Source organism: Schistocerca americana, chromosome X (assembly GCF_021461395.2).
Source record: "Schistocerca americana isolate TAMUIC-IGC-003095 chromosome X, iqSchAmer2.1, whole genome shotgun sequence".
Lineage (NCBI taxonomy): Eukaryota > Metazoa > Arthropoda > Insecta > Orthoptera > Acrididae > Schistocerca > Schistocerca americana.
Window position 1 is genome coordinate 473,866,531 of NC_060130.1, and position 22,521 is coordinate 473,889,051.

A 22,521-nucleotide genomic window follows, 5' to 3' on the forward strand; every position below is an offset into this window, starting at 1 on the left:
GAAGACCATTCCTGGAAAGTGTTTACTATGTAACTTGAGAAACACGGAATTCCTTTCTTTAAATTTTTGGGTTATCAGAGAAATTGTAAACTTGTAACAGTATTACTCCACTGTGTGTTAACAAAGCCACATCGGTTGACTCTGTGATGTGAATAGCCTCTTCCTTCAATGCAAGTGGTCTGTACTATGTATTTATTGTTCAACTATTTTTGTCATGTAAGCAGTGCTTGCTAGGGTTTGCTTACAACAGGGCAGGCTGTGGCGTACCAAACTGCATGTGAGCCAAATGTGCAGATCACATGTAGGCTGAGGGTTGGCTTGCAAATAATTGCTGGGTACTGCAAACTTGCTATGAAATGACATTACAGTGCCATGCAGGAAGAATATAAAGATTTAATTGTCATTCAAAGAGCAAAAAATTACAGCACTCAACAAATGGAATTCAGTGTTCTGTATATCAATAGGCATGTTGTGCTAAATTATATGCATGGAACACCTGAAGAAATTGGTGCTACAAATAGTAACTTTTCCAAAGTTGCACACATTATTCCACTGTCAGTTGCAACAGTTTATGATGGAACAGACCAAAGACTTAATGTATTACTGAAAAGTAGGTTGGTTATGTTAAGGGGCATGCCTGGAACAATTTTTTTGATTTAAAACCTGCTTTTGTTGAATTTATGAAGGAAAAGAGAGAACAGGAAGAAAAATTAGAACATCTGGAATGTATTTCAGATTTCACATTTTAAGTAAACTGGACTGCACACTGTCCACAGTCAGACATTGCAAGGTAAAAAATAACTTATTTCTGATTTTATGGGGTTGCAATTAAAAAAAAAAAAAAAAAAAAAATTGTAGAATGAAGAAATTCTGACACACACACACACACACACACACACACACACACACACACACTCCAGTTCCTTAAGCTCACTGGAAATATGAGATTCAAAGAATTCATTGTGACCTTGAAAGAATTGCAGAGATAGCTGTCTAAATGTTTTAAGGACACTGCCAAGCTTACAGCTGTTTTTGAGCTGTTTTTCAAGACTGTGTGCTGTTGTAGTTGAAAATGCCCCTGTTCAGGTGCTGATCTAACTGATTTATCTACAATGTAGTTCTTGTTTGAAAGCCAAATCCTTTTACATTAAAACTGCCCTCAATGTATACATTGTTTTCCTTGGGTAGGGTTTCCAAGTATCCATCATGAGGATAGAAGAGTACTACAATGTTTCAATCAATATGTGTGTGAAAGACCTTTTTTGATTTTGAAACTAAATAAGTGACAATTATATGACAACCTGATTGCAAAAATCTCTGAAATTTTGTTTCTGTCTGACAGTTTATACAAGATAAAAATTATATTGTCTTCAGCACCCCAAAAATAATTAAATAATACTGAAAAGTTTTTGTTTGTGATCTATGCTGTTGAGAAATATGAAATACGAAACAAAGTCATATGCAGTGCTATTGCAGTGCCATCTAAATACAGTGCATTTCCAGGTTTTCCCCTCTTCCCCCTCATCATGCTCGGGCAGTGTTCTTTGGTGGTGGGCAAAATATGCAGCCATGATGAGCACTATGGCACTTGTGCTAGGGCATGGGTCCTCAGCTGAATTACTGTTATAAATTATCCTCTTGTAAGCTCCTAGGTAAAATGTTTGCAGTTCAGATTGTGTTGTCAACCTGATTGTGTGTTGCACAGTTCACCCACATTCTTTGAGGTAAATAGCAATACCATCTTTTATGTGAAATGAATTCAAATTCTTCATTCTGTGCCATAAAATATGACTACGAATAAGACACTACAGTTTTACTCTTACGAATGTCTTAGTTAGCTTACTTCATTTCAGCTCTCTTGCTGTGTTCCTGAAAGCTGGAACCCAAATAGAATCCTTGTAGTAAAGCTGAGAAAAACTGAAGTGAGTGATTACTATAAAGGAATTGTGAGTACCATAAAAGTACTGTAAGAATTTCAAAGTAATCCAGCATCTGACATAATGCTATTAACTTCAGAACTGATTTCAGGATGATCTAAGTTTCAGGTGGTTGTGTGTCATATGGTATCATATTTGCTTAACTGATGCCATATGACAGACTACCACTTGAGAATTGGATGAGATCCTGGAACTGGTTTTTGGATTAAAAATAAGTGTATGAAGTGACTGAGGTGCTTTTATTAAAACAGTAATTCTATTAACTAAACTGTAAATTGAATTAGTATATACCTGTGAAATAAATGTGTATCGAGAACTTTGAAATAAATGTGTGCTACTGTACAGAGGAAACAAGAAACTGCAGTTGTAGGTGGACAAGTGTAGGCTACAGTTTGTAGTGCAGTCAGTTTAAGGACATGTTGCTTGTATATGCAAGGGTACCTGTATACATTTGAATTTCATGACTTATTCATCCTTTATTGCACATGTTATGAGATTTCTGTAAAATGGGATCGAAAAATATGCACAGTTGGTGATTGTTATGTAGCAAATAGATGTACATTAGCATGAAATGAGAGAAAAGTACTTTTAATATTTTCTTGTCTTCATGCTTAAACTGCACACTGACACAATGAACATTATTTTGTGTTGCATAAATACCTGTGATAGAAATTGTATCAAGTGTTGTTATTTACTGCACTAATTCTATAAGTTCTGTGTATACTGATTATGAGAACATAGTACACTTTTTCTGCACCTTAGTTTGAAACAAACATCAGTATCTGCAGATTTATTGAATGATTCCAGAATCTCCACCCCTTCTCCTATGTGGAGAAAGCTTTTTTCTGCGACAAAGGACACTGTCATCATTCTTACACACTGTAGGGGTGAGATTAAAAGTGTTGGGTTTTCCATGATAGTGTTGAGATTGGAAGATATGCTTACTTTCTTGCATGCAATAATCAAACAGATGAAGATATTCTCAGGATGCTGCATATGAAACCCCCATCCCAAGGTCACATGACCCCCTCCTTCCTCTTTCTCCTTGCTGTTTCTCTATCTTCATCTTCCTCCCATGTTGTTCTTTTCTGAACTTCTTCACTCATCCAACCAGTTTGTAAATCTTCAGTTTTTCATCTCTTTGCTGTCCAATCAGTTTTGCCCCTGTCACTTCCTCCATTTTCATCCTGCATATCTTGCATACAGTTTTGCCTTCAATACTGCCATCTCCTTCCCACTGTCCCATTGTTACCAAAAATGATGTGTTTCTTAGTGATCTTTAATGCAGTGCAGTGCAGTAATATTCACGTAAACATTCTCACTCTTGGCTTTTACCACTAGGAAGACATTTGCATGACGTTGTATGTCCTGTGCTGTGACTGGCTGTTTCAGTCTCATTGAGCATAAGCTTCTTGTTGTTTTTTGCCATATTACTTCTCACCTAGGCCCATATATTCTTATTTGGATTTAAATGAGCATGATATAGAGGAAGCCTGATAAAACTATGTCCCTTAGTATCAGTCAGTTTGTCGGCCTGATAGCATGAAGTTTCTGGCTCTAACAGCACTACAAGTCCATTAACTTCACCTTATACATGCTAGGTTCAACTTTATCCTGTGGAACATTTCTTTGCACCTAGAGCAAAATATCCACTTTCCTCCACTTCATTGTTGTAGCTTTACTGAACACAACACAGTGGTATGGCATGTTGTCAATTGCTATTATCGAATTCAGAAGAATATTTTGCAGCAGAACATTATTTTCACAGTGGTGAATTTGTTCTTGGTCTACCACTTTCATTGTAAAGCTCATGTTCAGATGTGTTGCACTCTTATTGCCAGGCCAACACAAAACACTTGGTCACTATACCTGATGACTGCAGAGCACTTCAGTGTCAGAAAATACCATTTTACAAAAAGAGCCAATATATGTAGATTCATCTAACACATTACACCACAGGGTACTGTTTATCCACAGCATGGCAGCAGGGGCATGTTAGTAACCAAACTGCTGGCAGCATAGTAGGGAAAACCAGCTCACTGTTGGTGTTATGTGGGGGATGCTGTTGGTGTTAAGTGGGGGATGGCATCATGTCCCCTCCAGTGAGCCAAACGTCAAAAGTTCGAACTAATTTTAAACACACTATATGTCCTCCATACAGGAGTTTGTGTAACAGTCAAATGATGGTATGTCTGTAGAACCACCCTCTGTGGATAATTTTTTTAAAATGAAAACACAAGAATTAAAACTTCAGCTCTCCTTTTGCTGTCTTCTATTGCTATGTCAGAGTGGTCAAGGAGTGACTGAAACAAACCATCAATTTGCTTATCGATCTTATGCAGGATCAGAATTTTCTAAAGTCCTAGCCATGCCTTTCTCTAATGTATGGTGGTGGAAGTTGTATGCTTCATGCGTGAATCTTTTTGGAGACACACAAAAATCTCTACTAACATTTGCCTGTCAATAGTTCTGCATTCTTTCTTGAACCATGAATGCAGCAGTCTCTATTGGCTCAGATTTTCCAAATTTTGTTATTAAATCATGGTGGGTATTCTTCATCCTTAATCCACTTACTCAGCACACGTTCCCAGAACGCGATTTACAATCAGTTTAAATTTTGATCATAATATTGGAACTGAGTGATGTTCATTTATTGCCTAAGCAGCATGCTAACAACTGAATGGCTTCTGTTTCAAACATAAAAAGTCTCCTGGCCTTCGTAGTGCATTAACTTTCGTAAGCCATCTGTATGATATCGTGATCACTAATCTCGGTCTCCTTACTGACACAGTTGATTAGGTCAGGCTTGTTTGCAGTGGCATGTGGTGACCGTTCAAATAGCTGAAGCACAAAATATTATATTTTAATTATGTTATTATTATGTGAATTATATTTATATTATTAATAATTTATTTATTTTGGTATTTTAAGTAAACTATTCTAAATAAAGTGGCCAGCTCATCTTGATAACACTCACAACTGGTAATATTTTAAATTAAATGAATAAATATTAAAGATTGAAATTGTAATTGGTAAGAGTTTAAATTGAAAGAATAGGTATTGAAGTAATTATATCCAGTATCAATTTATACTGCTACAAGCAAAATTTTTGTTGAAAATAACTAGTTCCTGGCTTTAATCTCTACCTTAATGCTTTGGTAGACCATCTCTGCAAGATCATTAGGATTGAAAGTCCATTCTTCTCTCATAGGAAGCAAATTTGGTAACCACTTCCTCAAAGAAATGTTTCTTCTTTTTGAGTTCTCGTAGTAGGTGAGCTTCAACTGAAAGTTGAGAATGTCTCTCTTCTCCAGTTGAAGTTACAGAGTAGCCATTGATCCTCTTCACAGCCGAGAACAACTTTTTTACTGAATACACACTCACTGGAATTGTATACCATAGTTAAAGTAACATATTAAATTGCTGAAAAGTTTTGTTTGGCATTGAATTAGTGATCAGTAGTTTTGTAGGTTCACTCATGGTTGTATTTCTAAACTCTTCAGTACTGTACTCTACAGTCAGCTTATTTTTCTACTGAATGGCCCAAAGAACTTTCCATATGCACCTAAAGGCTTTATAAGCTGCTTTCAGGGAACTGGTTAAAGTATTGTCCACAGTTTTAAAGCAACAATAAATTTAAAAATCTTCAAATCTTAAACAAAAGTGGGTATTAGTGTTATCAAACACTTTGTAAGAGATTCATTTATAGTTGATATTTTTCCCTTTCGAATGTTCTCCTACTTGAGACATAGTTCCTTGCAAAACTTGTTCACAGTCATCAAGTAGAATGACTATGGAGTGGCGGGTTTCTTGGATTTTATGTTCTCAGTACAAAACATCACTTGCCTGGTTCTGCAGGACATTATAAAGCATGCCATTGAAGATAAATATTCTGTTGGATGTATTCTAGAGAAAAAAACAAATTTGAAATTGTCTAAAAGTGGCAAAAATACCTTAATTGGTGGTAAAATAGCTGAATCAATTTCTTGAGGTTCTAGCATGGCACTAAACCCACTACAATATAAAGTTCTACTTCTGTACTCAGCATTCATCAATCTTTATGTGGAATTGCATTGCAGTGGACAGACATGTGGAAGACAACACAGAAAAATCATCCAAAAATTTAATACATTTACAAGATTTTTGGGGAAAAACTGCAAGTACATCAAGCAAATTAAAAAAATATTTAAGACTTTAGTATTTGTCTGGTGCTTTGAGACAAAACAAGGTTTAGAACATGAGTATTACGTGTATTACAGAACACCAAGAATCTTTCCTTTATCTCTATTTCATGTGATAATACATGACAGTAGAAAACTGTGCTTTATTAGACACATCTGAGGTTTTGTAAACAGTGATGGCAACAAAAGGAACATCCACAATTTCCCACTTTATAGCTGATAAAACGGTCTAACCTACAGCTTATATTGGATAGTTTTAAATTTGATTAGAAATTCCTTTAAACATAGCAAAGGTTTCTACATGCTCTTCCAAATGAGGATTGTACTCTGCAGTTTACTTCAGCAATTCCACATAATTTCCCTGGTTAATAGAAATTGTTGTTCCATCATGTCAGAAGGCCAACTCTTTTTTTCTCAGAAAAACTCTGCATTAATTTGCCTTTTAAGGATATCCCTGTTTGCCTTGCTTTTAATTGTGTAGAGATATTTCATTTTTTAGCTGGTCAGCAAATGTAGTTTCTGTTCTTCTTTCCCTGAAAGCAGCAATAGCTACAGATGATTCTAGATGTTTAACAGACCAAACAATGGACAATACCAGCTAAATACCATATTTTGATCACTGCTACTAGTTAACCAGTAACATTTGGTATAAATATTACATTGAAAATGTCTAGTTCATTTATTAATATTTTGAACCAAGTTCGGTAGTTCTGATGTTGACTGCCCATTTTTAACTATCATCTTCTTTTTTGAGAAAGAATTTGCACAAAATGGTTTAGGCAAGAGCTCTTTTGTAGTACACACAGACATATTTCTATATTATTACTAGTTACTACCAGACACCTTGACAGTCTTTCATACAGATTCGGCAAACTCATAAACTGAGCATTGCAATACTATACTATTATTGATACACTCCATTACCCTGTATTATATGCCCATGCAAGCTAACATGCTTGTGGCTGAAAAACATGTACATGGCCCATGAGCCAATAGAGGTGCATCCATGAGTCTCTCATAGCCTGAAACTGGCTCCAGTTGTGACAGAAAAGTGCACACTATGCACGACCAACAGAGCTGCACACGAAACTCTCTCACTGCACATCTAAGCTACATGGGCATTGCTTTGTCTCAGCTCACAATGCTCTGTCAATAATGTAGTGTAACAATTGTATTAGTTCTGTGTGTTTCAAGGAACTGTAAGGGTTTTATGTAAATACATTGGAATAAATGTATGATTATAAGAATGTAATATATTGTTACAGTTATTGTTACCGAAGCAGTGCTTCAGTTGCTTCCCTGAATGCACACCACTGCCTGTTTGTATTTACAAGGTATAAAATATTTCCCTTTCGTCTGGATTGTAGAACTAGCTATTTGAGACAGTTTTGGAGAATGTTTTCAGAACTGTGTCGCAAGACTGCCTGTCCATACCACCTGCATTGAATCCATAGACATCCCAATCTATACTTGTTAGGTTAAAGCCACATTCAGCTAATATTGGATGATTGGGGTACTTCCGGGTGACATAGCATAGGCTTCCTTTGAATCATTTTTCGACTATTACAGCTGAATTAGGTGGCTGAAAAATATATAAAGATTTTAGTTCACCTAAGCTAGTTACTTGCATCTTCATAACTTTGCAGTCAGACTCGATTTAGATCTCAATAGACAACATTTTTGTGAAGTACAATGAACACTCCCTGTCTTGGCATATAACCTATCCTTTCAATATACGTTCCGCCCTCATTAAATATGTGGGAGTATTCCACTTTGCATTTCATCCATCTCTCTATCCCAAGTATAATTTGAGCATGACAGTTGTCCTGAAGGATGGTGAATTCGTGGCCTTTGTTATGATGCATCAGCAATTACTTTTAAAATTGTGACATACGAAGTGTCTTTACTTTGTACGTGATCTGATTTCACTATCTGCATATCATGTGGTATGCATTCATCAGAGGGCCTCAAACTATTGCCTAATCTAAAAAACCCTTGTGCTCACTCCACAAGTGCTCTGCAACCCCCCAAGTTGCTGCTTCCTCTGTGTAGTGCACTCCTGACCTAATCGGGGGAATCATACTGTTCTCCACCTCTAAATGTAGATCCAGAAATCTACAGCCACAACCATTACCGAATCACTGGAGGATCTTCATGAGATCCTTCAGAAGGCCCCAAACAAAATTACCCCAATCAACTCAGGGTATGATACCGCAAATAGGAAGCTCTGCTTGCATCTGCAAGCAAGACCAGTAATCATCATCACTACCACCAGTTGCCCACATGAACTGAAGATGGCCTCAAGACCCATGTGACAGGCATCACGTTTTGCATATTAGGTGCATTGTGCTACCACCTACTGCCAGGTACTCCATATCAGCGACCTAAGTAGTCATAAGACATCATGAGATGCATTACATATTGGGTAAATTATTCCCATTGTCTTGCATATTATCTAATGGCATTCTAGCATTTTTAGTGTAACCATCTGGGATTGAATAACAACAATATGAAAGGGATAGAGTGCTACTTACCATGTAGAGGAGATGTTGATTGACAGAGGGGCACAATGAAAAAAGACAGCTAGATATTATTAGCTATCAGACTATGCCAGTCCTCTCTCTCTCTCTCTCTCTCTCTCTCTCTCTCTCACACACACACACACACACACACACACACACACACACACACAAGGAGTACTTCACACCTTGGTTCACAGGGCCCACGTTATCTCAGACCCTGAAAGTTTGGCAGCTGAGCTATCACATCTCGAAGGCACCTTTCGTCAGAACGGTTATAGTGAGAGGCAGATCAAACGTGCGTTGTGCCATCAGCCTTCTGTGCAATGGGTGAGTGACGATAGCAACGAAGTGGCACCTAAGTCTACGGCCTTTTTGCCATACGCAGGAAGCATTCCCAACAGGATTGGCCGTATTGTGCAAAAATATGATGTGAAATGTGTTTTTTGACCACCTTCTAAGATTAAGGCCCTGTTGGCATCCGTAAAAGATGATCTTGGTTTGCGTAAGGCTGGGGTCTATCGTATTCCTTGCAGTTGTGGCATGTCATATATTGGTCAGACAATCAGGACTGTGGAAGACTGGTGTATTGAACATAATCGTCACACACACTTACAACAGCCGAGCAAATCCGCTATTGCAGAACATTGCCTTGACACCGGTCATGCTATGGAATACAACAACACGGAGATTCTGGCTTGCACGTCCAGCTGTTGGGATAGTGTTATTAAGGAAGCTGTTGAAATCAGACTATCAAGCAACCTTATTAACAGAGATGGTGGGTTTTGTTTAAATGCTGCTTGGAATCCGGCTCTGTCTCTCATCAAAAAACAAAGGGACAGAATTAGTGCTACCTCACCTGTTGATTAATGGTAACTATCGATATTTCTGATGTTTGTTATCTTTGTTTGTGTTGACACTTGTTCTGTGTGTGTTGTCTTCCTTGTTTCTCCTCTGTGAGCTGAGGTATTAAATTTGCTTGCACATTTCTTCTTCCTTGCATTTGTGCCTTGAGAATGGCAGGGTGTGCTCCTGTCGAAATATCGTCAGTGTTTGACAACGTCACCTGGCAGCAAACTCGTAAGTTATTTGAACAGGACTTAGATTTTCTATCATGCCCTGAAATAAAGGACATCCTACCTAAGATCCTTCTCACTGCTCCTAAAGTGATGTTCCATCAGCCACCCAACCTACATAACATCCTAGTTCATACCTATGCCACAATAATGTCCAACCCCTTGCCACAAGGTTCCTATCCCTGTTGAATACCTAGATGCAAGAGCTGCCCAATCCACCCACCCAGCACTCCAGTATTGTCACAGGCTTATCCTACCTCATCAGCTCTGCACAGCTTTTTATGTAGATATAACTACCAATTAGCTGTCAAGCAGGATGAATGACAAGCACCAAACTGTTGACAAGATTAAAGCTGAGCACCTGGTGCCACAACATGCAGCTGAGCATAACATGCTTAATTTCAATGGCTGCTTCACAATCAGAGCTATGTGGATCCTTCCCTCCAGCATCAGATTCTCCAAACAACACAGATGGGAGCTTCCTTGCAACACACCTTTCCCTCCATTGTCCTGGCCCCAATCTGTTCCCCTTCATCCATCAGCATATCCAAACTCATGCCCCCAAATCACTTTCTGCATATGCTGCTCCCTACCAGCTCCGACATTGGTGCATCTCATGCCTAGCCTATGCACCTGCCAACCCTCCATCCTACATTTCTAGCCAGCAAACTGGCTGCCTGCTGCTGAGTCTCTAGCAACCCACGTCAACCCCTCTTCCTGTCCCCCGTCTCTCTCTCCCTCTACCACTCCACCCAACAGAACCCTCAGCCCACCTCTAGTCACTTGCTGAACTGCAGCACTGGCATTTTGGGTCTAGCTGACACACACAAACACACACACACACACACACACACACACACACACACACAGAGAGAGAGAGAGAGAGAGAGAGAGAGAGAGAGAGAGAGAGAGTGAGTGTGTGTGTGTGTGTGTGTGTGTGTGTGTGTGTGTGTGTGTGTGTGTGTGTGTGTGTGTGCCCCCGCACTCATATGTAAGGATTACTCTGAAAGCTAGCAAGTTTTCTTTCTTCTTTTCATGTGTTCCTCTTGACGTCTCAATGTGTTTGCTCTTCGTTGGATGACCTCCTTCACTCCTAAAGTATTTACAGACTATAGTCTGATTAAACATACTTAATAGTTCATGCTTCATGTATTGGAGCTGTCTTGCTCCATTCAGAACACTCATCGCCTCACCTGAACTGTTCGCTATTGCCGCAACAAATGATCAGTTCACTCCTAATTCCGTGTCAGGCTTTGATTCTTGATCTATATGGATCCAGGGTCCTGAGTCTGGCCTCTTAATTTCACATTGTGTCAGACATGATAACCACCCCAAAAACAACACACACAAAACGATAGTAACTAAATATGCACATTTCGTACACAGCATTAGTCAAACACTACTGGATCCTTTCACACACGACTCAATTTGGGATCATGTATTTGTTTATAATCATCACAGAGATTGGTCTGTGGTGCCATAGTGCAATAGTGAAGTTGCAACTCTGCATGCTGAAGGTTGTGGGTTTGTATCTCATAAGATGATATAATCCTTTTATTTTTATTTTTAACCTTTTGTTGCATCACTTTCATCATTGGATTGACTTTTTTATTTGCTCTTATTTTTTCTTTGTGCTTATTTTTCTTCCTATCATTCCTGTTTTGTTTGTAATCTGCTTGTGCTGCCTATACCCTGTAACCAAGTGCCAACCAGGATTGCTCATTGGTTGGTATCATGTCAGCTTGTATAGTTTCCAGTAAAAAATGAAAGTGAGAAGTTACAGTTCACTTTTAGTACTGAAACTGAAATTTTTCTGCCTCTTGTTTGCTCATGGAAGTCTGGTTTAAACAATTGCAATGAGCAAAATAAGCATCAATAATAGTTTCCCAACAGGATGTTGACCACTGTTTTCTGGAATACATTGCACATCAGGAGGCAATGGTTAGGTTGGGACGCGAGTGTAAATTCAGCACTACAAAACACGTCATCAGTCACAGTTTTGTTACTTAAAATCAGTGTGTGGATGGAGTTTCTCATGTTGCCACCATACCCGACAGCAGCTGCTTTGAACATTGATCCACATTACATGAGTAGCACTGTAGCACTTGTGAAGTGTCCCACTGTGTTTGTGTGTCACTTTTAATTGAGTGACAGCTGATGTGGTAACTCCGTATGCTAAGTGACAGACTTGCAGGGGAGGATAGTTCATGACCATTGAGATGTAGTGATGGGAGAGGAAAGGCTAACAGAGTTGGGGTGAGGGACAGTGTTAGTGCTTCCAGTGGGAGCATGCAAGGTTGTGATGGGGACAGCGTAGTGGGCTGTTAGGTACAACATCGGAGTTTGTCTTGGTAAGGGGGAGGGCAAATCGGAGTGGAGAGATGTAGAGGAGAGAATGGACTGTGCAGGTGTGCTGGCAAGGGAGAAGGTATTTGTAGGGTAGGAGTGAGAGCAAGAAAGGAGATAGGCAAGTGGAGGACCAGCACTGGTAGAGATTGAAGCCAGGGGGCTATGGGAACCAAGAATATGTTGCATGGAGAATTCCCACCTGCACAGTTAAGAAAAGCTGGCACGTCGTGTTGGGTGGCATGCTCAACAACTGAGTAGTCCAGCTGTCTCTTGGGCACAGTTTATCAGTGGCCATTCATGCAGGCAGCTCATTAGTGCCCTCATAGAATGTAGTACGATGGTTGCAGCTAAGTTAGTAGATCACATGTCTACTTTCACTGGTAGCCGTGCCTATGAGGGGGTAATAGATTTCTGTGACAGGACTGGAGTCGGTGGTACTGGGAAGGTGTACAGGTCAGGCCTTGCATGTAGGTCTGTTGCAGGGATATGAATCATGGAGCAAGGGGTTGGGAGCAGGGGCGGAATAGTAAAGAGACCATGAGGATAAAATCAGAGAGATTAGAGCCCACGCAGAGGCATACTGACAATCTTTCTTTCTACAAACAATACAAGACTGGAATAGGAGGGAGAGCCGATAGAGGTACTCAAGGCACCCTCCACCACACACCGTCAGTAAAGATGTAGATGTAGATATTGGGAGGGTTGGTTGTGTGGCAGACTTTCACTGTGGGATGGATGGCAAGGACATATCAGACCACAATGAGAGGTAGCTGAAACTCTGGCACAAAAGATGATTCAGTTGCTCCAGTCATGGGTGGTACTGAGTCATGGGAGGGATGCTCTGTTTTGGCTGGGCAGTGAGTATGTGCAGGATGGTAGGTAACTGGAGGGAGAAGACATGGGGATCTATTTCTAGACAAGGTGGGGAGAGTAATTTCAGTCTTTGAAGGCCTTAGTGAGATCCTCAGAATATTTAGACTGCTCATCACTACAGATGGTATAACCATGGGTGGCTATTGTATATGGAATGGTCTTTTCTGTGTCAAATGGGTGGCAGTTTTCAAATTGGAGATGTTGGTGGTTGGTAGGTTTGGTGTGTGTGTGGGGGGGGGGGGGGGGGGGGGGTACTGGCGGAGCCATCCATTAGGTGGAGTTTGTGGAGTTTGACAATGAGGAAGGTGGCTTGTTTGGCTGAGAAGGACCCGGTAAAGTGAATGGGGGAGAAGGTTTTGAGGATCTGGAGGAATATACACCCTCTACTCTGATCATGAAGATGTCATCAATGAATCTGAACCAGGTGTTAAAGGTTTTGGATTCACGGTGGTTAGGGAGGATTCTTCGAGATAGCCCGTAAACAGGTTGGCATAGGATGGTGTAATGTGGGCACCCAGTGCTGAATTTTGGATTTGTTTATGGTTGATATGTTTTATGGAGAGGTAATTTTGGGTGAGGATATAGTTGGTTCTGGTGACCAGGAAGGAGATCAGTCAGGCATTGGGAAAGGTAGCGTTCAGTAACGAGAAGGCCATGGTCATTGGGCATATTAATATGGAGGGGGGTGGCACTGACAGGGACAAGCAGGATGCCAGTAGGTAAAGGAACAAGAACTGTGGAGAGTCAGTAGAGGTACTGGTGGGATTCTTTTATGTATGCGAGAAAGTTACAGATAATATGCTAAAAGTGTTGGTCCACAAGGGCAAAGATTCTCTTTTTTTGGGGGGGGGGGGGGGTTAACCAGACACGAGGAGATGTCCTGGGTGGTTGGACTTAAGTGCTTTAGGAAGCATGTTGAAGGTAGGAGTGCGGCGAGTGGAGGGGTGAGTTGGTAGATAGACTCAGGGGAGATGTTCTGTGATGTACCTAGAGATTTGAGGAAGAACTGTAGATCCTGCTGGATTTCTGGAATGGGTTCACTGTGGCAGGGCTTGTAGATGGACGTGCCTAACAGCTGGCAGATTCCCTTCACCAGGTAGTCCCTGCAATTCATAATCATAATGGCCTTGCTTGGCAGGTAATGTAGTAAGGTGAGTATCAGTTTTTAGGTGGTGGATTGTAGTTCTGTCTGTGGATGTGAGATTGGTTTTCATGTTGATGGATGTGGGGAATGATGGTGATGCAAGGTTCAAGGTTAGGGAATTCTGGAAAGTGAACAGGGGATTATTTGGGGATGGTGGGGTATCAGAATCAGATGGAGGAGTAAATTGAGTAGGGTGGGATTCAGAATTGGTTTTGATCTGATTGGTAGGATTAATGGTAAAAAAATGTTTGCCTATAGGTACTGGGTAAAGGGGACAAGTCCAGTGTAATTTAATTTGGAAGTGGGGCAAAATGTGGGGTCTTTGAACTGATTGATACTTCTTTGGGATTGAGGATTGTGGACAACAAGTTCATGACTGTGTTGCAGGTCTGTTTAGGCTCTGGGATCTGTAGGGTGGAGCGAGTGAATTTTTGCAGATGTGGTAAATGTCATATGTCTTCAAGGCAGCATTTGGCGGATATGTAGGGATTCAGAGGAAGTTTGAGGCAGGCTCTGGTGGTGATGGATAGTGGTAGTCAAAGGTGGGAGTGTGAGGTGAATACATTGAACTCTTTTTTTTTTTTTTGAGGTGGCATTGTGCATGCTGCTCTAATTGTTGGCAGCCAAGGGTTTCGTATGGTGGAGAGAATGTAGATCAAGGTGGTTTGAACCTGATGTATATGGTTTTGTAAGGCTAAGTTGATGAGGGCTATGGACAGACAGAATTTAAACAGGTAGAGTTCATTGTGGAAAGACACGTTGCAGCCAGAGATGGATAATTTGATGGTGAGGCCATTTGGGAGGATTTCATGACCTAGGCAACAATGAAGGAACATTAGGTAGGATTGCTGTCTCACTAGAGGTAGGGAAACATTTCTGTATTGGTACAGATGAATATAACAGCAGCTCATAGTCAATAATAAAAAGTGTAAAAATACATGGACATATCACAAAAAATACAAACAAACTAAAATGGATGGTCACCAAGTTAAACTACATCCTCAACAACAATTACTTCTCCTTACCTACAAACTAATCTATGGTACAGCAATGGGTAAGTAAATGGCATCATCCTATGCCAACCTATTGAGTGTCTGTGTTCTGTCTATCCTCAAAGAAATTTGTGAAAAAAGTAGCAATTAATGTAGCAGTTACCAGGTAGAATACGTAAGATACACTAGTAACAGGAAGGACGAATTTTTTTTAACTTTAGACAGCTAACCATTTGAAAAAATAATATTCTAATTTGGCCAAAAGTAAATTCAACATTTTCATGTGTCTATGAATAACAGCAGGAGTTAGCCATTGCTCTAAAGTGAGCCATATTTTATAAATAAGTATCTCATTCATATTATTTTAAGATGTAAAACTGAATTAGTAGTGCTATAATATTAGATGTGTGTTGCACATTTACTACAGGCTGAAAAAATAGACTTTCACATATTGTTCCAGGAATCTCACGTGAGGGACAGAAAGTCGAGTAACATAAGGTAAGGATTTTCATTCCTTTTTCCAAAGAAGTCAGTGTATGTGACCAGTGGTGGTTTCTACAGAATGCATTCGACTTATACTCAATAGACAATAATCTATCTTTGTGTGGAATAATGTGCTTGGAAAGTGAAATAATATTTCTACACAGACCAAAAAAAGTTTTGCATCACCTCGGTTCTGGAATCTGTACAGAAAATTGGAGTATAAACATCATTTCTGTCATTTTTATTCCTCATGAAAACCACACAATGCATGTTGTACCACCATACAGCGAGACCTTCAGAGGTGGTGGTCCAGATTGCTGTACACACCACTACCTCTAATACCCAGTAGCAAGTCCTCTTGCATTGATGCATGCCTGTATTCGTCGTGGCATACTGTCCACAAGTTCATCAAGGCACTGTTGGTCCAGATTGTCCTACTCCTCAACAGCGATTCGGCGTAGATCCCTGTGTGGTTGGTGGGTCTTGTCATCCATAAACAGCCCTTTTCAATCTGTCCCAGGCATGTTCAATAGGGTTCATGTCTGTAGAACATGCTGGCCACTCTAGTCGAGCAATGTCGTTATTCTGAAGGAAGTCATTCACAAGATGTGCACAATGGGGACGCGAATTGTCGCCTATGAAGATGAATGCCTCGACAATGTGCTGCCAATATGGTTGCATTATTCGTCGGAGGATGGCATTCACGTATTGTACAGCCATTATGGCCCTTCAATGACCAACAGTGGTGTATATCGGTCCCACATAATGCCACCCCAAAACAGCAGGTAACCTCCACCTTTGCTGCACTTGTTGGACAGTGTGTGTAAGGCACTCAGCCTGACTGGGTTGCCTCTAAACACGTCTCCAATGATTGTATGGTTGAAGGCATACACAATGCTCATCAGTGAAAAGAACGTGATGGCAATCCTGGGCGGTCCATTTGGCATGTTGTTAGGCTCATCTGTACCGTGCTGCATGGTGTCATGGTTGCAAAAATGAACCTCGCCATGGATGTCAGGAGTGAAGTTGCACATTATGCAGCCTATTGCGCACAGTTTGAGTCATAACACGATGTCCTGTGGTTGCACGAAAATCATTATTCAACATGGTGGTGTTGCTCTCAGCGTTCCTCCAAGCCATAATCCATAGGTAGCAGTCATCCATTGCAGTAGTAGCCCTTGGGCGGCCTGAGTGAGGCATGTCATCGACAGTTGCTGTCTGTCTGTCTGTCTGTCTGAGCAAGGCGTGTCATCGACAGTTCCTGTCTGTCTGTCTGTCTGTCTGTCTGTCTCTCTCTCTCTCTCTCTCTCTCTCTCTCTCTCTCTCTCTCTCTGTGTCTGAACAACATCAATTTGGTTCACTCCGAGACACCTGGACACTTCCCTCATTGAGAGCTCTTCCAGGCACAAAGTAACAATGCGGACATGATCAAACCGTGGTACTGACCATCTAGGCATGATTGAACTACAGACATGAGCCGTGTACTTCCTTTCTGGTGGAATGACTGGAACTGATCGGCTGTTGGACCCCACCATCTAATAGGCACTGGTTGTTCACATCTTTGGGTGGGTTTAGTGACATCTGTGAACAGTCAAAGAGACTGTGTCTATGATACAATATCCACAGTCAACCTATATCTTCAGGAGTTCTGGGGACTGGGTGATGCAAAACGTTTTTAACGTGTGTATTTTAAGCTGTTAAATAGTTTCAAAGCTTTGTTTGATGGCAGCTTGATTGTAACCATACTCCCAAATCTTGGATTTGTATACACGCAGAAGTGTGGAGAGGTACAAAATATTTTTGTGTCCTAAAACACACTGATATAAAAGGTTCTCAGCTGCAGTTTAAACTGATTCATCAAGATGATGAATTATATTTTACCAGCTGTCTTACTGTAGTAATAAAATAGTAGACGTGTGATTAGTAGTAGCAGAGTTTATGGCCCCCAACTCTTGTAGTTTAAGTTTTTGTTAAGATCAATAGCTGATTCACTGCTTTTTCTTGACTCTTATAGCAAACATGCCATTTCTTCAAATATTGCCAATAAAATAATATTAACATTGGATGGAAAGAAGAGTATCGCACTAGCTGTGTGTGTGGCAAAATGAATGATCACGCCAATTTTATGGCTGATGTTTTACTAAGCCATGTAAAATATACACTGATAAAGCCAAAACATTATGACCACTGCCATCGTGATGTTGGATGCTTCCTAGTGGTGCCACGGTACCTGAAGCAGTAGGAAAAGTATGTAAGCAGAGCAGATACAGACGAGGGTTCACCTGGTGAAGGTATGGGCTGCAAATAAGGAAATCCATTGAGATAAGAAACTTTGACAAAGGGCAGATTATTATTACACAGTGTCTATGAACCGGTATCTCAAAAATGGCAAAGCTGGTGGAATGTTCAGGTGCTACTGTTATGAGCATCTATGGAAAGAGGTAGGAGGACAGTAAAACTACTACTAGATGCTGAATGGTTGGACATCCACAACTCTTCACAGAATATGGGCTTTGGAACTTAATGCTCTGTAAAGTAGGATAGATCGTGGTCTGTGGCACCCCTGCCAAAAGTGCACAATGCTGGTGCACGCCCAAGTTTTTCAGAGCACACCGTTCATCATACATTGTTGAAAATGTAGCTGTGCAGCAGACCATCCCCATGTGTTCACATGTTGACCCTGCAACATTTCAATAATGATTGCAGTGGGCCCAGAACCATTGGGATACAACTGTCGATCACTGGAAATATGTCGGCTCCTTGGGTGAGTCACAGTTTTGCTAAACCAGGTAGACTGTCTGAAACTTCCTGGCAGATTAAAACTGTGTGCCCGACCGAGACTCGAACTCGGGACCTTTGCCTTTCGCGGGCAAGTGCTCTACCATCTGAGCTACCGATGGAGTTGGGAAGTAAGCAGTCTGATTATGTCAATTTCATACTGTTTGATGTCTCCCTTGACTCTTTGGTAGAAGTAATGGACGTTGTCTGACTGGGGTAATCGTTTCGCCCCATGCTCCACGCCCATTACAGGCTCGTGTGCTCAGCAAAAAGACTGGGTGAAAGCTCAGCTCACATGATAGAGGCTCCAACATTACAATGGAACAATAATCACTTCAGGGCACATGTGGAAGAACTGAAACTGCTAGTGCAGTAACGCCCCATGTGACTGTGTATACAAGAAACATATTTTTAAAGCCACTGACACTCCTATGCTACAAGGCTATACCTTTCACCGCAAGGATGACCTAACTGGGGACAGAGCCAAGAGAGGTGTTCCTGTGTTTGTCAATAATGCGAATCACTCGTCTGCTCTTGGAGGATCACTGTGCGCTCCCTGTATCTCCCTCCACAAGATCCATTAGCCTCTGAGACTCTCGTAGGTCTTGTGGAACAACTCCCATGACCATTTCTCCTCTTGGGAGACTTCAGTGCCCATCATGTCTTGTGGGACTCAATCTATACTTGCCCTTGGGGTCAGGTTTTGGAAAGCCTCATGACATCTCATGAGCTGCGCACTCTCAACATGGATACTCACACTCATTTCTGTACTGCTACTGGGTCATTCTTAGCCATCGACTTCTCTTTCTGCTCTCAAGCTCTTGCAGACTCTGTTCAGTGGGAGCTCATTGCTGACCATTCTAGTGACCCATCTCCCACTCGGCTTTCACATTTTGGATGGAGCATTTCCTGAAGAGAAGCCACAAAAATGGATGGTCAGTAAGGCTAACTGGATGCTGTTCAGCCAGCTGGCTTTGTTTGAACACTGCAACAGTGTCCGGGAATGGGTGGACCACATCACACAAGTGATCCATCTTGCCACTGACCTATTGATTCCAAAGTCCTCAGTTGGTCTTAGGAGGTGACCTGTACCTTGGTGGACAGATGAGTGCCATTCAACAATCCAGGACAGGCGTGTGGCTCAGACATTCTAAATGCTGTCTGACAGCTGACACACTCATAGCCTTTAGAGGCACCAGAGCCAAGGCTCAACATGTAATTAAGGATAGCAAGAAAAGGTCATGGCAAGTGTTCCTGGACTCTCAATCGTTCCACATGTTCTAAAAAAGTATGGGAAGCCATCCAGAGGATTTTTGATAAACACAGTCATTTACTGACAGCAGCAGTGCTGAAAAAGGGGTGTCTCCAAACAACACCCGGAGCCATCTTTCAGACACTGGCGGAGCAATTGACGACAACTACTGCCAGGGCCAACTGAGATCCAGTATTTCACCGGTACAATGTGACTGTAGAGAGGGGCAATTTGGTTTTCAGATCCCCTGATTCTGAGTCTTACAACTGCCCTTTCTCCATGCGGGAGCTGGAGTAGTCACTGTCTGAGACTCGTGATACCGTACCTGGTCACAATCAAATCCAGTACTTCATGCTTCGACATTTGCCAGCAGTATCAATTGAAATCCTCCTCAAATGTTTTAATTTAATACAGCAGTCAGGTCAATTACCAAACTCATGGAGAGAGGCAAATTTGGTACCTCTCCACAAACAAGGAAAGGACTGCACATGTCGCAGTAGTTATCGGAGTATTGCCTTTACAAGCTGAGTAGGAAAGATCCTGGAGCGAATGGTTAACTGTCATCTGGTCTCATTGTTAGAGACCAGACAACTCCTTAGCGCTTCTCAGTGTGGATTCTGGAGATTTTCGTCGACTGTTGACCATCTGACCTTGCTCAAGGTGGCTCTTCAGCAGGCTTTCCTATGTAAACATCACTGTATTGGTGTATTCTTCGATATCAGCAAGGTGTACAATACTATTTGGAGACACTGTGTTCTCGGACAACTCTGTCAGTGGGGCTTTTGTGGCCACCTCCCCATCTTCATACAGTCTTTCTTGTCTCAGCAGTGTTTTAGAACCTTAGTCGGTGACACGCTGTCAGATCATTTTGAGCAGGAGAATGGTGTTCCTCGGGACAGTGTTTTAAGTGTTACCCTCTTTGCCATAGGCATTGACAGTATCACTTTCACAGCAATGGTCGGTGTACAGCGCTCCTTATTTCTGGATGATTTTGCTGTTTTCTCTTCCTTCACCAATGTTGCAACAGCAAACTGTCAGGTGCAACTTAAATTGCGGAGGTTTGTGGGGTTGGCTGCAAAGATGGGTTTTCAGTTTTCTGCAGATAAGTGTGTGTGTGTGTGTGTGTGTGTGTGTGTGTGTGTGTGTGTGTGTTCATTTTAATTGTTCTCATTGTCTTGTTAATTTACCTGAGTTGCATATAAGGAAACTCAGTCCTACATTTTAGAAACTCAGTGAGGTTTCTGGGCCTTATTTTTTATTCCAGGTTGTTGTTGTTGTTGTTGTTGTTGCCACACCTGAGAGACCTGAAAGCCAGAACCCTCAAGGCACATGAACATCATAAAGTGCCATAGCCACAGGTCTTGGGGAGAGGACAGGCCATTTCTTCTCCAATTTTATAGCACTTTCATGCTTTCATGACTAGACTACAGGTGCATGATATATGGTTGATGAAGGTTTCTCGCGTCTCCAGCCAGGTGGTAGCATTGATATATCGTGACGTTTCGGGAAGTGTCATACTACCCATCTTCTGGCATAGTGTCACGACAGTGTTGTAGCAAAGCCAGTGTACTGAGAAGTTTTGCTTTTCTGGAGCGTTCTCTCTACAGCCGTTTGAAGCTGCAGACTATTTCCTCCTCATAGAGGTGTCATATATGTGACTGTGGGCTTTCCCAGTATAAACTGTTGATGAAGGTTTCTCAGGTCTCCAGCCCAGTGGTAGCATTGCATCGCGATATATCAATGCTACCACCCAGCTGGATACCCGAGAAACCTTCATCAATAGTTCACACCGGGAAAGCCTACAGTCACATGCACGGTATATGGATCGGCAAGACCTTCTTATTTGAATATCATTAATGCTGTCCACCATGAGGGGATTTGGCTGGCCATGCGTGCTTATAGGACCAGCCTCATACCTAGTCTCTGTGGTGAGGCGTGCGAACCACCAGCTCGTCATGGTGCATAAGGCATGTAAGTTCCTCACACCTCCGGCGTCACCCGCATACCATACTGTTGTTCGTCCACTTGTGGAACGCCTTTTCTCCAACCGTCCATGAGCCACAATGCTGTTTGGGATCTGCGCGCAGCATGTGCTGGAGTCACTTGATGTGGAGTGAGTAAACCCCAAATCCAAGGTTTTAACTGTCTGCCACCCTGGTTACTGGAGAGGCCTTGGGTGATTTTTAGATTTAGTGCAGTATAGGAGAGATTGCACTCCTCCTCCTGTTTTTAATGCTATATTTTCTGACATTTTAACTGAGCATCCCAACTATGTAGCTGTCTTCGTGGATGTTTCCAAAGAGGGGGACTCTGTTTGTTGCTCTGTCGTTTTCCCAGATGAAGTCCTCAAGCTCCAACTGCTTCAAGCATTTACTCTCTTTGACACAGAATTATATGTGATGGCACTGGAGCAGATGAGATGTTCTTCCAGTGCTAAATTTCTTGTCTGTTCTGATTCTTTGAGTGCCCTTCATTGTCTCCAATGTTTGTACCCAGCAGATAAAATAATCCAGAATGCCTGCCTTCAACTGTAATGAGTGGAAAAGGAGGTGTCTTTTTACTGTGTACCTGGGCACATGGATATCGTGGGGAATGAAAGGGTGGATGTAGCAGCCAGGAAGGTGTGTTGTGATCCTCAGTTATTTCAGTGTACCATCCCACTGCAGGCTATCACCTCATTGTTGAGGTACTAAGTCAAGCGGCAGTGGGAAGACAAGTGGCTGGGAGTGGCAGACAATAAGCTCCATCTATAAAAGCCGCAATGGAGCCATGGAGTACCTCCTTCCAGGAATGTCGATGTGATAAGGTCCTCCTTACTCGTCTTCGCATAGGGCACAGCACTATCATGCCTGGCCTCTTGCTACGGCGAGAGGACCCACCACTTTGTGGTGTTTGTGGCATACAGATCACTGTGCACCACATTTTATTGGACTGTAT

The 22,521-nt window shown here is 41.6% G+C and overlaps 1 protein-coding gene across 1 annotated transcript in view; it reads left to right on the plus strand.

Moving 5' to 3' along the window:
* Window positions 1-22,521, plus strand: part of LOC124554842 — a 511,599-nt gene that overhangs the window by 457,159 nt on the left and 31,919 nt on the right. The window contains exons 45-46 of the mRNA XM_047128504.1: window positions 1,854-1,946; window positions 15,532-15,569. Coding sequence (XP_046984460.1) covers window positions 1,854-1,946; window positions 15,532-15,569 — 131 coding nt within the window. The remainder of the gene's footprint in view (window positions 1-1,853; window positions 1,947-15,531; window positions 15,570-22,521) is intronic.